General features: G+C 32.8%; 1 protein-coding gene across 1 annotated transcript; it reads left to right on the top strand.

Moving 5' to 3' along the window:
• Positions 1 to 2838: 2838 nt before the first annotated feature.
• Positions 2839 to 5582, top strand: LOC110030951. Its single transcript, XM_020733954.1, has 7 exons — positions 2839 to 2892; positions 2994 to 3055; positions 4573 to 4632; positions 4748 to 4795; positions 4916 to 4981; positions 5190 to 5253; positions 5348 to 5582. The coding sequence occupies exons 2-6, from the start codon at positions 3011 to 3013 to the stop codon at positions 5250 to 5252; spliced, it is 282 nt and encodes a 93-aa protein (XP_020589613.1). The 5' UTR covers positions 2839 to 2892; positions 2994 to 3010; the 3' UTR covers position 5253; positions 5348 to 5582.
• Positions 5583 to 18603: the final 13021 nt, after the last annotated feature.

Consider the following 18603-nt stretch of genomic DNA (forward strand, 5'->3'; position numbering starts at 1 on the left):
ATATATATATATTTGAATTTCATTTTATTTGGATACTCTAATCATATATTTCGCAAGTGAATATGTATTATATTCTTCCCTATTTTATTCGGCTAATATATTGACGAAAAAAATGTTAAAGATTAAGCCAAAGATATAATCCGAAAAAAACAAATTAACAAGATAAATCAAGTTTTATTCTATTTACATAATTCAAACTAAAAATTGGTGTTATTTTAATTGAGGACAAATATTCAATCTATTCTTTAATTTTATTTTATCTTATTAATTAGGAATATATATATATATATATATAGACGCACACACGTATATATGTACATACATACATAGATATATGTATAGATATATATTAGTAGTACCTTAAATTTATAAGGTATATATTTATAAAAATTGTAGAGCATTAAAAATAGATTAAATTAACTAATTGTGGTGTCATCAAATCAATGCGATAATCATGAAAACTAACTGATACTTCACGATTTAAACGCCTTGAATTAATCGGTTTCGTTGTCATCAAATTAATGTGATTAAAACTGACTTATACTTCACAAATTAAATTCCAACCATAAAAATATAAAAAAACTAATTTTTTTTAAGAAAATAACTGGATTGAGATTGTTGAATCCAAATATGTCTGGTAAATCATGCCCGATGAATGGAGCGTGCGATTGAGGAAAAAAAAAACGTGAGAGAGAGAAGATTTGTCCCGTCGGGGGTGAATCGGGGTAAAGGTGAGAGAGAGAAGACTTGTCCCATTGGGGGTGAATCGGGGTGTTCCCGGCTCCTGAACTCACTTTATTTGGTTACAAGTGTGGGGGGAGTAAAAAAACCCCTTTTACAAGGAAAATATTATTGCATACGGACACCGTATGCAGATATACATACGGTCCGATCTCTACTGTTCATCATTTTTCTTAAAAAAAAAAAAAAAACTTAAATATGGTCCACTGTTATACACATTTGCTGTGATGAAAAGTGAAGATCGGATACCGTATGCACAGTATGTATTTCTGATAGGAGGGTCAACAAGCAAATTGTAATATTATCATTGCTTAAAAGAATATAGTACATAATATTTTAGTGTTCTACATTGGTAGTCTTTGAGAGGGAAAAGTCCTGCGTCGACATCCTCTGTTCATGGGGGAAAATCCTACATTCGGAGGGACAAGTCGGCCGAGGATAGTCAATTCTGAGGGGATAGACTACAAATGGCTTCAAGATTCGTGCATACCATTTTTTAGTATACATATAGAAAGATAAAGATACAAAGAGAGTAGTTAGGGGTGTAAGTGAGTCAAACCAACTCATGAGCCAGCTAGAGTCTGGCTCGAAATTGGCTCGTGAATTGTGCTTGACGAGCTAACAAGCCAAGCTCAAGCTAGTCGCGACTCGACTTTTTAGCTTATGAGCTGGCTCGTTTTAAAAAATATTAATTTAAAATATTATTGTATGCACTAGAGCTACCACACAAATCTCAAAGCGAGCAAACAACCAAAAATAAAAACTCGGGACTGTCGACCGACAAGTCATCACCAAGCATGTGAAGCTGCGTCTCTAAACCTAGAACAGGTCAAAGCTTGAGAGATGGTCCCTCGCCTGATAGCGCCAAGATCCGCTAAGGGTGAGGCCTAATTAATCATAGCAGCAAGTCTTAGCGGATGAGTCACACAGGTATCCGCCTAAGAACTTGCTAATAGGGGTATCCAACAGAGGCGATGAACCAACCAGGTAGACGAGATATAGGCCTCGTAAGACTTGAGTCAAAGCTACAAGTAAGTCACAGTTCACCCAACAAAATAAATCAACTCATCAGTTGACCGATTGAAGACCGAAGCACAGACATAAATCACCTGATCACGATTGGACGGCTAACCCTCTTTTGTCACGACAGACGAGCTCATCATTTGACTAAAACCCTTGGTCGACCAAACACAAGATACGATCGCCACCTAGTCGATTGCCTCAGTCGGCTGCATCCTAATAAATCGATCAACCAATTACCGTCATATCAAAATTCAAATTGCAATACATATATGGAATAAAATTCAAACAATTTATTAGAGCATCAGTCATATTAAGAACGATTTCCATAACTGTTCTTTTCTTTCTGTAATTATACAAAAAACATTCTCATAAATAAGAGACAAAAAAACGACAAAAAGGAGGCAGACCATTCGAACCCCCTTGGTTTTATCCGTTGTAACTCTTGGTTCGCTTTATTCTTTCCTTCACTCGACCCTAACTCTCTATGTGTGTTCACAAAAGCCAATCGGGGTTCCAAAAATACTCAAAATACCTTAAATTCTACCAACACCTTTAAGGTATTAATGTTCTTAAAAAACAATACTTTGTATATGATTTCTTATTATTTATCTCCTAATTGTTCATTCGATTTATCATCTAATTATAAAGCTAGCTTAAAATGATACCCTTTTCTCTTCTATACTAAACAAGCTGGCTCGCAAACCGTGTCAAACTCGTTCAATTAAGCTCGAGCTCGAGCTCGAGCTCGAGCCCAAATTCGAACTCCATAAAATTAATCAATTCTAAGCAAACGGGAATAATGATAGAAAAGGAAGATCCAAAGTGGAAACACCCAATGAGAAAAAGGACAATAGAAAAGTTAGGGGACGAAGAAGAGGAGTGTGTGCGGGCTAATTCAACTCTCATGGGCTAACCACCATAAACCCAAATCCTCCATCTCTACCTTTCTCTCTCCATCTCTAAACTCACAAGCACGCCCTATTCTCATGCCTTCTTAAATAGATTCCTATTTTTCTCCCCACACTCAACCTCCCCTTCTCCTCTCCACAATATATCTCCTCCACCCCCTCTTCCTCCCCATTCCACTGCCCTCCTCCTTCTCTCTCTACCCCTCTCTTAAGCCCCCAGGTCTCCCTCTCTCTCTATCTCTATCCCTATCCTTTTCTCTTTCTCTTTCCACTGCTCTGGATTAGTAAGAATTGGTGCCTAAACAGAGTTTGTGATTGTAGGAAGAGAAGAATTGGAGATGGCAGGCCACAAGGGAGAGGATTCTGCTTCTCAATCAGAACAGGTCAGAAAAATTTAAATATTTTCAGATTTTTTTTTTTTTTAAATTTAAGGCTTTGAAATCAGCTTCATCAACATTCAACTTCGAAGCAGAATTGCTCTGTTCTTCTCTGTTTTTCAAAAATCTGAAATTAATTTTTTTCATTTTTTTAAAATTCTTAATTAATCATTAGATGCAAATTATATTGATAATTATGGAAGTATATGAGATTTAATGCTCTTAATAAATATGTATAATAATAGAAAGTAATTAAAAATTAAATTTCTTCCTTGAAAAAGAACTCAATTCAAAATTTTGCGCTGAGATTAGTCTATTTAGGCAGGCTTGGAATATTAAATTTTATTTTCCTTAATTCAATTAATTACTCATTAATTGAATTATAATTAATTAAATATACGAAATTATATGTATAATTTTTACTTAATTGACCAAAAGAATTATAATAATAATAATAATAATAATAATTGAAAAATAAGCAAATACTTTTTTTTTTATTTTCATTTTTGACCTTGCTGATCGTCTACGCACAAATCTTATTCAAAATTGACCGTCTGAAAAGCTTTTGCTCATGTGGCATATTCCTTTATTTTAAATCAACGTAATTATAATGATTTCTTAAATTTACGAAAAAATATTAATTCTTTGGGAATTTTACATACATACCCCCCAATTTTTATGTATTTACAAAACTAACATCCTTATTGCTTGCAGAAATTATGAGGGCTGTTTGGGGCAGCTGCTGCTTATTGAATAAGCTGCTGCTGCTGATAAGCTAGATGCGGTAGCTATTACAAATTTTTATTTTTTTTAGAAAAGTCAAACTACTGTCAGAATTCTCACCGCACCTATAGGTGCGGTAGGTGCGGTCTGAAAACGCTACTTTCAGCGTTTTAAAAACGCATAAACCGTTAAAACGCAGTTTACCCAAACAGGTCAGGTGCATTTTCAAAACTCCACCGCACTAAATAAGCTGCCCCAAACTGACCCTGAGTTTCGGTTTTATAAAATATATTGAGTATACTATTGTTGATATGATGGAGGAAAATTTGAGGTGTATATATGTAAATATTAAAATATAATTATTAGATATATAAATAGATAAGAACTTTGTGGTATGTATGTAAATGCCCCTAATTTTTGCTCCAAATATTGTGAATTTGTGATATAATTTATATTTATGATGGGCCTGGAAATATATGGTTTTGTGCTGAGATGAATGCTAAACATTCTTTTATAATATTGCACAAATTTTAAATTATTTCCGGTGTCTATTTACACCAAAATTATATTTTATTATTATTATTATTATTATTATTATTATTATTATTATTATTATTATTATTATTATTATTATTATATTACTGACTAGCAATAATGATCGATTGCATGAAAACCGCTAAGAAATGCTACCAATACTAAGTGTACGAAGTTGGTCATTCGAGTGTTAAGACACGGATATAGTGGGTCCAGCAGACCTTCTCTTATATGAAATGATTTCATAAAATATCATAAAATTGCAGGCCTCATTGGATAAGAAATACGGAGGGATTATGCCGAAGAAGAAGCCCTTAATCTCGAAGGTCAGCTCTAATGTTTGACTTAATGCAGTAATTAATGCAATAATAATCATTTTAATTAGCTAATCATAATAACTATTGTATTATTAATCATTAAGCTTATAATTTAATATCACAGGACAATGAGCGTGCCTATTTTGATTCTGCTGACTGGGCCCTTGGCAAGGTACATATTTTTAGTTATAGCATTTATGTAATGAATATCATATGAAAGGTTGATTTATCTAACTTTAGACTTTATAAAAATATTCCAAATAATTTTATGTGCATTTAATTATATTCATAGCAGCAAGGGGGGAATGTGGGGCAGCAGGCCAGAGATGCTGTGGAGACCCTGAGGCCCAAACTGCAGGTACGCACTAATCTCAAAGCATGTTAAATGAGAATTAAAAGGGAAATTTACATACACACCACACACAATTATGTATTTACATATCATAACGATGATATTTTAGGTATTATGTTAAGGATTTAAGAGCATGTATGTACATATGAAGCTTTATGTGTCAGACATGCAAAAATGTATCGATTCTAATTATGTCTGATGGTGATGAATGCAGAGAACACCTCATCATCAGTTGCCTCCTCGGCGTCCGGCTTGCACGACTGTCAAAGATAATTAGGGTATGTTCCTTCTCACTTGTAAGAGAATTTAAGTATGTATTAGTCGGTTAATCAATCCCTAATGCATTTTTTTATGCTTAATTGGAAGGATTAGCAGATGGAGGTTAAAGAGGGGGGCTAATAAAGAGAATTGAAGAGGGATGCAGATATCTTATTAGGGTATATTGTGTATAAATATATGATGTAGTCAATTGGTATGAAGGACTCTTGGCTATTAATCTGGCTCTGAGTTGTCTTCATTAAAGATCACATGATTTCAATGGTTCAAGTATCTTTTTATTTAAGAAGTCTATTTCCATATTTAGAAATGATTTAAATAGGTATAAGTATTTATAGCTCTTCAAATTTTTAGGTTTATTAAAGGGAACTTTTTCATGCTTGATTTATTTTGAAATGTTGATGATTATGGCTTTTGAAATTTTCAATTATTGGAGCAATTATGAGGCTGTGGAAATAACTTTTAATTCATTAAATATGTTATTAGTTTTGATATTTAACTCTCAAATAATGATGATGATGATAACGATGATGATGATGATCATCATCATCATCATCATTATCATATTATTTAGTGTTGATGCGAGATTGGTATAAAATGTATGTCTTGATTATGTCTAAGATATAAAAATTTTAGTTTTGGAATTTTATTTAAATGAGATCCATTTAGTTCAAATTCAAACGGTTTGAACATATAATAGAGAGCAGTTTTTTTTTCTCATAATTTTTGTGAATTTGCAATTAATGTAAGTATGAGAAGTTAATTGTTTGAATTGTATAAGGGATTCAAGTGAAATATAACCCAAGGTTCCGACTAATCTTTTTTCAAGATGTCTAATAATTTTCTTTTTATAAGTAGTATTTATTATTAAGAAAGCGTACATCATTTTCAAGAATTATAGCATATGTTTTTCATCTCTACATGAGCAATTAAATATGCTAAAAACAAATGCAACATACATGATCCACTAATTAAAGCTTGTTTAGGAGTTGGGATTTGAAAGAAGAAAAATTTTAAAATTGAAAGAAATAGAAAAAGGGAACACTCATATCAATGACTATTATGTATCAAAAAGTTTGAAATGATAGAGAGTACAATTTCTTTTTATTAATATCTCTTATAATATTTTGAGTGCTCTCAGTTAAATCAAGCTATTAGCCCTTAGCCATATGGATCCAATATTGACTTGATCACCTTAACCTTAGGATTATCTTATCCAGGGCTTTTATCCCATTATAAAACCAAAATTAGAGACTCGTCACACAATCAGGTCACCCTAACCTTAGGGTTGCCTTATTTAAAACCATTGTCACATATGAGATCCCTCTTATCTTCTTAGCTAGTTAATTAAGCCTTACTCCCTTGATTAACTAGAAAGTGTACTTGACCTTAGATGAAAGTTAGGCCTTGATTAGTTGGGTCAAAGCTTAATATAACATCTCTAACCTTAGCTCAAAGCTAGCCATATACTAGTAAGCCCAAAGCCCAATTTATTTTTGTTTTAATCAGTTTTGGATCAAAACCTAACCATCTATTCTCACTAGCAATCCTAACCCATTATTACAACTAGGATCTTAATGAATCCTTTTTATATAAAACTTCTCTGGGATTAAAATCCTCTAGTTGTTGACTATAAATATCTTCTTAGAAACCTCATAAGTTGGTCAGTTATTTCTTCTTTATTTTAAGCTACTCAATTTGAAGACTTAAACAACCTCCTTGCTTTCTTACAATCGATGTCATAATCGAGGCACCACTAATTGTTTCCTAGAGAACCATATAGATGTAGGATAATGCTTGAATATCATAATATTTCTTATATATTTAATATATTTTGTTACTTTTTTATTTTAATTTTTATGTGTAATCATTGAATAATATTTTAATGAAGGAATACTAAATATAATAAGCTATGTTTATCTTGTTTGCCTAGAAATTTTCTAGTGGTTGCAATCTACTGAGCCTTATTCTAGCCAGATCCAATCAAACTCTTTACTTTCTTTCCCCTAAACCTTCTGTTGTCACATGTTAATTGCAAAAAAATTATGCTTAATTATCATTTCATCATAAAAAACATTTAAAGTTCTTATTTTCAATATCTCCTTTGTGATGCTCTTAATATTCAAATGGATAGTCCCTTATTCCCTAAAATTTTTAGAAATTTAACTATTAATCACATTTCTTTTGCCGTCTACACTAATTATTGACAATGATGTTAGGGGTGTAAAAGAACCGTACACGAGCGGACAGAGTTTATATTCATGTTTGGTTCGTTTGAAATTAAATCTGTTTGACATTGTTCGTGAAATGGATGTTCGTGTTCGGTTCGATTTGTTTGAATTTAATTTGCATTGTTTAAATTGTCTGGATTGTTGGAATTGCTTGTGTTCGGTTCGTGTTCAGTTTCAAATGAGCTAAAAAATTATAAAAATAATAAATTTAATTATTTATTAGAAAATTATCAAAAAAAAAGTTGGAGATCAATTTCAGATAATCTTGAGTTAAAATTTCTTTTTTGTAATAATTTGACAAATTTTATATTTTAAATTTTTCTATCAAATATATCATAAAATTTTATTAGAAAAATTTAAAATTATATTAATTTTTAAATATATATTTATTTGAACCAAAACGAACTGAACACGATCAAACACCTTCTTGTTTGTGTTTGGTTTGTTTATAATTCAAACTAAAAAAAAACTTTTTTTTGTGTTTGGTTTACTTGTTTAACGAACTAATCGAACGCAAACTACTTATCGAGTCGAACACGAGCTGTTTGCGAACGATGAGCTTTTCTTACATCTTATCGAGTCGAACACGAGCTGTTTGCGAACGATGAGCTTTTTTTACAGCCCTAAATGATGTACTTGTATTGCTTCTGTTATAAACAAGTGAGTGTTATATGTTTAAATAAGTTTATATGATGTAATTTTACAAGTTTTGAAGTGATCATCTAATTTATAGACCTAAAAGATAGTTTTATTTACATAATTAGCAATGATTTACATAATTAGCAATCAACACAAAGATGGCCTTTAGAGCAATCTAGGTTGGGTAAATTGACTACTAACACATTTCTTAATGCATCCACTAGATAGTTGTGAATGCTAAGGCCATGGATCACTAAATTATGTTCTTGATTAATTTAGATTGCTAGGAGCTAATCTATGAAGTTTGAACAAATATATATTACTATAAAATAAATTTTATCATTTAGTTTGATTTAGTATTAAACTAAATAAAATTGAGTCTAATTCTCATTATTTCATAACTAACTAATGTTGTATGGGTTATGATTGTACACATCAACTAGTTGGAATTTGATGGAATAAGTACAATGGTCAATGTTGGTGCTAGCTTCAGTTTTCTTTCTCTCGGTATTATCCCTAATTAGGGCTATAAACGAGCAGGGTCTGCTCGTGTTCGGCTCGTTCGATATTGACTCGTGTTCGAAATAGCTCGTGCACGGTGTGTTCGTGTTCGACTCGAATAATATTTTTCGGCTCGAGTTCGGCTCGAAATTGGAGGAGATGAGTCGGAAGAGATAGATGAAGATGACTCTGAACTCGGAAGAGGAAGAGAAAGACAAACAACAAACCCTAAGCTCTCGCCGCCGAAACCCTTTCGCGATTTTGAGAGGAGAAGGAGCGCGGTCGTCATCGACTTGTCAAACGTCTTTCGCGATTTTGAGAGGAAGGAGAAGAGTTGTCGACTCGTCAAGCGCCTTTCGCGATTTTGAAGAGGGAGAAGCAGCCGAACCCTAAAATTATACTTTCATAGTATATTATATTAATTATATAACTTATATTATATAAATATATAATATTTATATAAGCAATATTTATTAATAATTCGTTATATATTATAATTTATAGAGTTTAATTTTTTAAAATTTGATAAATTTTTTTATTTTAAAAAAATTAATTAATTATAATTTATAATATTTAATTTTATGAATATGTATTATATGTGTGTGTGTATTTTTATTTATTTCTTTCTTTTCGAGTCAATTCGAGCCGAACATGAGCGAACAAATGTTTGTTCATGTTCAGCTCGTTAAGCTTAACGGACAAGCAGAACACGAGCTATTTAACAAGCTGAATACAAGTTGTTCGCGAACAACAAGCCAAATCGATAGCCCTATCCCTAATGACATCCTTCGCCATTCATAATGTGCACTCTCCTATCCACTTAACAACTACCTTCCCTAATCTTAAAGGGAAGAAAGACTAATACAATGTTCTAACCAAAATTGCTTTACTGCATAGGACAAAAATTTTACTCATATTTAAGTCTAGAAATCTAGACATTATTAAATAAATAATTAAACATATCAAGAATATATTCTTATAAATATTTTTATGTATTCAACTATGGCTTTTAATAGACATTTATCTTTAAGCAACTTATTACATAAATAAGCTTTGTAGAACATATGAAAGTTTTCTTTTGTAGTATGCTACAAATTATGCAATATTTATTTTAAAAAATAATTATTACTTTATTCATTTAAAATAAGAAAATGATGGAGTTCATCATAGGATAATTCCTTATTTACATCTTTTGATGGATTATGAAATGTCATTAAATACAAATTTATTTTTGCTTGATGAGATTATTTTATGAGCTTTCTTATTATTTGAATACTCCCATGTAGGGGTGTAAACGAGCTGAGCCCGAGTGAGCCCAGGCTCCGTTCGTATTCGGTTCGTTTATATTTCAAGCTCAAAAAAATGTGTTCGTGATCGGCTTCGTTTGGTTAACGAACCGAACACGAGCCGTTCACGAAAAAAGAGTCGTTTTGACAACCCTAATCGCGTTGCCATAAAATATTAAAGATTGGTGCAAGATTTAATTTTTTTTGTTTATATTAAAACATCATTTGAATATAATTTAATAATTTTTATTCTATTTTCTTAATTAATATTTTTAATTGATTATAAATCTTTGTAGCCTTGTAGTCAATTAATTTTTTTTAAAAATACTACTCATCAAATATATATATATATAATTGATTAGTAGTATTTCGAGCGAAAACGAGTTGAACACGAACGAACAAATCTTTTTCCATGTTGTTCGTGTTGTTCATGCTCGGCTCGTTAACTTAGCGAACGAGCCGAATACGAGCTTTGTTCCGATTCACCGTTAACAAATTTATAAAAAAGTATCATGATCATCAGATATTGAAGAAATGATTCACCATGACAAAAATCATGACACTTGAGTGGTATAATTTCATCTTTTTCTTACACATTGTCTTCCTCTACTTCTCTTTAAGTAAGTATCTACACAATTGCTAGAAAGAAACCATATTAATGGTCAATAATATAAGAGCTTAAATTTCTAACTTCAAAATAATTGTTACCATTGGATCATATTAATTTGGAAATGATCATACAATATTATTTATATATTCTCGATTAGAGTGTCTTATCATATAATTGGGTGGTTTGTTGATATTTTTGATGAATCATTTGAACATTTTTGTAATGTTCTCCATGAATTTCATCCTAAATAGTTTCCATTTCAATATTTGTATACTACAAATATGCATGCACGCATTCAAAGAAATTGGATGATTAATAACAGAGGCGCACAAGCGAGGTTCCGTACGACAAAGTAGAGAACGCATCAATGAATGGTCAACCGACTTTATAGTCTGGTGGATCGACATAATGTGCCGACCAATGAAATTTTTGGTCCAGTTGAATGTATCCGCCAGCGGATTCACCAATTGTAAGACCGCCGGCGAAGGTCCACACGTCATGTTCTAGCCGGCAGACACATATGCACGGCGGATGACTAACACAGCCGATCGACCCCAAGGCTTTGGGAGATCGACTAGCATCACCATTTATTACTCATTGCCAACCCTTAAGACAGTTATGGAAACTGCTCTTTCTCTTGTAAATAAGAGACATGACATCAATAAAGGCATAATACATTATATTTAAATAGAATCAAATCTCCATATGTTTCTCAAACTTTAAATCATGGCATAATACATTCACTCCATTATATTTAAATAGAATCAAATCTAATTTGCTATGAGTCAATTTCTTAAAGAGCTTTGAAATCTCATAACCAATAAGAACAATAATAAATGTTTTATGTTATTTCTTTCTATGGAACATCAATGAAGATAAATTGATATACAAATTCAACATTATAATTCCATAAGATAAACAATTAAACCATGATAATAGAATGTATGGCATGAAGTATGACTTTTTATAGTCATCTAGATTGTCATGGAATGCATTAGTTTATTTTTGAAATATTTAACACTAATTAATTTGCATGCATACTTTCAATTAGACAATTTGTTTGGGTTGAAAATATCATTAGTAGTTACACCAAATAAAATTAAGTATTATACCAAATCAAATAAAACTATAATATTTATGTATGTTATTAAGGGGATAATATTAAAATTAATTTTTTTTATTAAAATATATAGTGAAGATGTGTAATCATTAATTAATCATCTTTTATCTTTTCATATTAATATTAATGAAATAAATATTGTGTGATGTTATTTAATAATTGGTTGAGTATATTATTATAATATCTATGTATTATTATGTCTTCAATTGTTTGGATTTACATGCTTCATAATAAATTTTATGAAATTTATTTAAAAAAATAGAAAAAAATACTGGGCTTAATCTGATTGACTTGAACAAATCACACTGATGAAACAAGCTTATCTTCAAATGCTCAATCACTTGGCTTACAATTTAATAGGCTACAAATGTAGGTAATATTAAATGCATCAATTCTTTATTTTAATAATTGTGGTTATAAGTTGATAATATATTTAACATAGTTGTTATACTTTTGTTTTCTATCAAGTTTAAATTGTAATATTATTCACCTTCCACAAAGTGAATTTATTTAATATTATTTAGTTTAGTTTGTGTTTATTGAATATATTGAATTAATTAATTTAAAATAATGAACAATAGTTTGAATTGTTGATTAGCATTTTCTGAGGAAATAAAATCCTGTTTATAGAAGGGATGGGGGGAACACACTACAGGAAACAAGCCGGTTAGCATCGAAATTGTCTGACGCTAATCAAGTACATTTCTGATGACACAAATCTCCATTTGTATCCAAAAAAAAAAAACAAAAAAGTTGGTGTTAAAATTGGCGTTGCTACTTGTCTTAGCATCCACATTTGTGTCAGATATTTATCTGCGTTAGAATTAGCATTGAGCAAATCCATCATTGTAATATTTTGTCGTCAAATCACTTGACGGAAACTTAACGTCATAATTGTGTCAATACTGGTCGATGTAAATTTATGCGGCCCATGTCTGACACATATCCTATTTTGTATCGAGATAGCAACGAAAATATCGTTCAGTTGACTAGGAAAGTTACATGTTTGCCCTTGTATTAAACATAATATTTTAAGTATTTTACATATACAGATCTTCAGTGAGGCCACTCTTTGACTCAGCCGGCTGAAATTAGTTGATCCTGATTCGACAAGACTTGTTAGTCCGACTGTGCTTAATTGGAGTTGTTGATCAGCCCTTGAGGGTCTTCGGGTCGACGAGAGTGGACTCGATCAGCTTGATTTTTTCGATCGGTTGTATATTGGTTGCCAACAATTGATCCCAGGATAAAGAACTCCTATCGGCAAAATAAGACTAGGTTATTAGGCGGATGGTGAATCACCATAATCTAACAGGTAGCTTACTCCCAGACAGGACGATTCTTCGGGGATGGTCCGTGTGTTAATGTGATGGTCAGTTCCCGGCCTCATATGAGGAATCTTAGGAGCTTCTGTGAGACATGTGGATGATGCATTCTTCCCATAGGTTGGGTTATGACGAGAGGTAGATCAATGCCTTTGCTTGGCTAATAGGCTTTAGTCTTCAGTTCGGATGGCCTTCGCTCGGTCAGCCTTCAACCCTGGCTTTGAAGGGTTGCATCTGGTCAGACAAGTCCTTCATTATTCCGATAGTAAACATTTAACCTTCTAGTGTTGGACCCTAGCTTCTGCTGATATACCCTTGTCTTCCGCATGTGAGCCCTTTGTCTTTCATTTGTAGGCTCTTGGTCTTCCGTCTATGGGCTCTTGGTCTTCTATCTGTGGGCCCTCCCTAGCTGTACTCCTTTTGTATTTTCGTCCATTAGATTTTTTTGATATTCGTGCAAACACGTATCTAATGTACAATAAGTAAAGTCGCTTTAAATCTTCCTATCATATATGTTCTAAAGGACATCTAAACAAGTTCATAAATTGTACATTAAAAATATGCCCACACGAATCTCAAGAAAATCCAATGGGTATTATTGGCAAACACCGCATGACGGAAATATTAAGCGTCGTTTTCTTTGGTCGGAACTCTAAATCGACCAAATGGAAGCACCACCGATCATAGCGATAGAAGGAAACAATTCCAAGGGACGGTCATTCATGATCGAATCCCTCAACTGATTCCAGAACTCCTCATAAAATAACCAAAGAGTCCCTATAGAACACTTCTCTGACCCTTTGAGAAGGCTCCTTGTCCAATGAAAAATGTTCATCAGATTACGGTGGTACGCCCTTCGCCCAACGGCCCAGTTTATCCTAACTATAGGAGTACCCCTTCTCAGAATTCTCCATTGAAAAGGCCGATCAAAGACCTTTCGGCCGACCGAACATCTTCCGGCCAACCGAACGCTTCCATCCGACCGAGCGATAAGGTTGTCAGGTCATCAGATGACCATATTCAAGCAGTTACAAATACGGAAAGGAGCCCAAAAGCGGTTAGGAATACGAAAAAGTGCCCAAAGTGGCTATGAATACTAAAGGTGCCTTGATAGCTTGTAACACCCCGATTAAAACAGATGCAAATATGTAATTGTACATAGGTTCCTTCAAAATCTACAAAGAGGATGTCATTTCTACACTAAATGACTATTAAATTAATCCTATCAAAACTCTTGTTACTGCTCTATCTCTCTCTCTCATCCATCCTGCGCATTATCTCTGAGGTTTGATTCACAGAACGTGTCGGTAAATTTAATTCGAATGAACAAAATATGTTTAAAAAGCCCAAGGATTCTGTACACATAAAATCATAAAACCATCATATCCATGACAACAAGTCTAACGGGGGCAATCTAAGACAAGCAATGCTAAGTTTTCACAAACATATTCCAACAGAATTTACATAAAAATGATCCTTTTCTTTGTCAAGTCGGCCATTGAACAGCACGATTTCAAATAAATGTTGTGTAAGAGTTCATTCGGGACAATTGCAACTGCCAATAAGTCGGATGTGAAACTGTTGTGCAATAAATTGTTTCTTAAAATGGTTATGGTTTAAGCTTTTTCTTTGTTGTTTATGTATAAAATCAACATATACTATAATATATAGAAATTTATTCAAAAAAATATCAAATTATGATGAATTTACAGAATGGTAGCGCAATGTTGAACCCAAAAATGTCTGGAATCCGAGGAATGGAGGACAGGTATGATGGTAAAGAGTGAATAGTAGAATGAGTTTTTTTTCACCCCCCACCCTCTTCCTTTCCTCATATTGTGTTTCTTATTTATAGGTATAGGAGGTAGATTATGTGCACAATTAACTTTATGCTCCCTCTATACAAGAGATTTTAGGGGTACATAAATCATTTGTTGATACATCAATATACATATATTAAATAAATATATGTCGACTTACGCTGGTTTGTTCGTCCCCGAAGGGCCGAGTTACGAGAGGGTCATATGAGGGTTGTTCGGTCGACCTTATCTACGACTTCCTCAATACTCTGGATCGCCTCTCTTGTCCACTCGGAGATGTATTGTCCTTTCACTCGGCTTCAGCTCTGATGTCCATTGTTTCGCTATCTGGTTTGCATAAATCGATCGTCAAGTCCTCTCAAAATTAATAAATCTAACACATTGGACCTTAACATTAAATCTAGAAGTTATAACATTTTGCATTAATCTATTTACAATCGGATTGTAATATTTTGATCTTTCTCTTAAATCATACAAATATATCTTAAAATCTTCACATATAATAAAGAAAGTTGACCATGAGGAGACAACATGTGCCCATCATGGACCATCCTTAACTTTCTTGTGTTGGCTCGGCATAAATCATTTTGACAGTGCATCCTAGAAGGTTTCCTAGGATATGTTGCTTGGGAATACCTCCTAGGGATTCCCCCCAATATATTTTTCCTAAATATTAGTATTATTAACCATGATGACTTTGCTTCATGCAATAATATTTACATTTATAGTATCATTTCGACACGCAAATACATATGCACGTGTCGATCAAATAATATAGTGTGCTTAAGTATTGAAAACCTTAGTTTTTATTCAAAACCGAGCCTTTTGAAAATATAATATTTTATTTTTGCTAAAAAAAGACAAAAACAATAAAAATTTAAAAACTCCTATGAATTTATAAATTATAAATTCAAGATTTTTGATAAAGTTTCATTTAAAAGCTAACTTTTAACGAGAAAGAAAAACCGTTTAAAACATATATCGATAGCTATGAACCCTAATTCCAAACATCCATAATCCAATATGCCCATGCAATTAGTTATTTCAAAATCAATTTTTTTATTTCACTACACGATTGCTACGGTTCAAAAGCAATATTTATATTATCTTAAATCCTAGTTGTGAATCTTTCAAATGTAGATTAAGACTTTTGTAATGCCATCAAACCACACTGAGCTAATGCTAAATGAAAATTGAAGAAAAACAAACAAGTATGAAATTTTTTCAGAGAAATTAACTTATAATTCCTATAGAAAAGGTTCTTAGCCTATCATGATTTCGCTCAACAGAGATAGAAAATTTTCAACTTTATCTAGAAAAACAAACATTTACAAGAGATTCACAAATGAAAAAATAGCAAATAAAACAACCTACTTCTTCAAGCAAGAGTAGATTGAGTTTGTCACTAGCCAAGTTCTCCTTCTCCTCATTCTTGCCGCTTCTCTTGGTCCACCAGACTACGGCTCACTTTTTACTCACTTCACGTCTTAGACTTGACTCTTCTAACAAACTCCTGTTTACCATCTACTTCAATTTTTTTTCCCCTTAATTGGCATTTCACATCTAAAATTCTGAATTTCAAAGTGCATAACCATTCGAGAAAGGCTATAGCATTGTGGCGTCGGAGTCTTAGGGTATGTTTGGGGCAGCTGCAGCTTATCCAGCTTCTGCTGATAAGCAGTTTATCCTGATAATCTGCTGATGAACAGCTTATCCGGATAAGTTGTATGACTGTTTGGTTGACGCTTATGAAAAACAACTGATTCTGGAAAATTGATAATTTTGCCCATGTTCTGAATAAGCTGTTTAGCTGTGTGGTTAGTGTGTTTTGTAAACAGCTTATTTACAAATTTTTTTAATTAAATGAATAATTTGTGCAGCAGAATTTGTTATTTTCTCAACAAAATTAAATATCACTGTTCAGACAAGAAAATACCAAAAAGCTGATTTATATTTATATAACTCAAACATATCTGATCACATCAAACGACTATGTTACACATACAAAAGTCAAATGCGTCTGCACATACTGCTATAAAGTATAATAAATTAAAAAGATGATATATTGATTTAGGAAGTGTAATTAATAGTTTTTGAGTGTGGGAGCATAATATAAGGGTTGTTCTTTGAATAACTAAAAGTGGAAATGCTTACCTCAAAAGAGAAGTATTAGATCTTAGAAAATAGGTCTCTAATCCTCACCACCATTTGCACCATCTGGACTGGCACTTCTAGTTGCATTCTCTTCTCAAATGAAGAGCCTTATATCTCATAGATTTATGCATTCATTTCCTAGCTTTACATGTCATTCATGTGGAGTAGTTGTATACATTGCTCATTATGCCCCAGTAAATCTCATATGAACACTAAAATCTAGAAGGGAATAAAAAGTGACTTGCTGAAAATAATTTACAGAAGGCAATTTGTGGTATTGATATTAGTAATGTTTATTTAATTAATTTAAAAAATGTGAGAAGATCTAAAAATTTTGTTGACTCAAAATAAGTTTCGATGAATCTTGGTTGTTGCAAAGGAAACTGTGTCATTTTAGTATGAACACCTTTAAAAAATTAAATAATCAACTTTAGTATCATGTTAGATCATCCTTCCATTCTACTAATAATTTAGTCACAATTAAACCCTTATTTATTTTATGTATGGGTCCATTTGGATCACTAAACACCACTAGCTTAGAAAAAAAAATTCTTATAGACATTTAAATGTAGATGAATTAGCATGATTTTTATGGGTGAAATTACTAAGATATAAATGTAAATCATATGCTATTTTTAAAATATTTGTTGTATGGGCAAAAAATTGGTTATACTAGCTTTACATGTCATTCATGTGGAATAGGGTAGCTAAGAAAAAATAGAACTCTTATAAAAGCTACTAGTTCAATGTTAAATGAATACAAGCTTTTTAAATACTTTTGGGTTGAAGCAACACTGTTTGTTATGTGTTGAGTAGAGTAAATGTGAGACTTAAGTTTAAAAAACTTTATAAGGGGAAGAAGAAACCAAATTAACTAGCAAAATAGTTAATTTCATATGACTTGTTTAATGTCCTAAAATAGTTCCAATCCGAAGGTCTCTCTTGCCTTAACCAAATTAACTAGCCTTACATTTTACCCTTGCTCATCAATTCTGAAGGCAGCCATCGTTCATTCAAAAACTCATACGTCATTTGAATTTAATGGTTCCTTCGCCATTGCATAGACTACCAAATAAAGTGGTCTGCATAATAACACTTATGCAGGGAGAAAAAAAAAACAAATAAGGGGAAGAAGAAACTAAAAGAAATTGAGCCAAATCAATATAAGGATATTTAGTACCAAAAAAAATAATAATAAAATAACGATCAATGACTCACAGAATTATTGAAGGGAAGAAGAAACAGATTTTTACTTGGAAGAAAAATCGATACAGATCGTTCTTCGCTCCTTTGATATCTGTATCCACCTTACCAGGCCGGTCCTGGATCGTCTTCGCGGGTACCTGGGAAGGGAACGACGGGATTGTGGCTTACCAGGGAAGGGAACGACGGGATCGTGGCTACCTGAGAAGGGACGACGGGAAGGAGCCTTACCTGGGAAGGGAACGACGGGATCGGCTACCTTGGAAGGGAACGGTGGGATCGCGGCTACCTTGGAAGGGAACGACGGGATCGCGGCTAACATAGACCATCGAAACTCCCATCTTCGCTCCGCTCCTATCAGAAACACCTGTTCGTGAGTTCTTTCGAGGTCAAGGGCAGCGAAGTAAAGAATCCCGAGCGAACGCGGCCCGCATTTTCGACCCCGCGTCCCGCGTTCATTAAG

Source organism: Phalaenopsis equestris, unplaced genomic scaffold, assembly GCF_001263595.1.
Source record: "Phalaenopsis equestris unplaced genomic scaffold, ASM126359v1 Scaffold000761, whole genome shotgun sequence".
NCBI classification, from domain to species: Eukaryota; Viridiplantae; Streptophyta; class Magnoliopsida; order Asparagales; family Orchidaceae; genus Phalaenopsis; species Phalaenopsis equestris.

What these genes read in the sequence shown, in the direction of transcription:
- LOC110030951 (XM_020733954.1), top strand. Translation starts at nt 3,011, where the DNA reads ATGGCAGGCCACAAGGGAGAGGATTCTGCTTCTCAATCAGAACAG. An exon ending in CTGCTTCTCAATCAGAACAG is followed by an intron (nt 3,056 to 4,572) that starts GTCAGAAAAATT and finishes ATAAAATTGCAG; the next exon opens with GCCTCATTGGATAAGAAATA. An exon ending in CCCTGAGGCCCAAACTGCAG is followed by an intron (nt 4,982 to 5,189) that starts GTACGCACTAAT and finishes TGATGAATGCAG; the next exon opens with AGAACACCTCATCATCAGTT.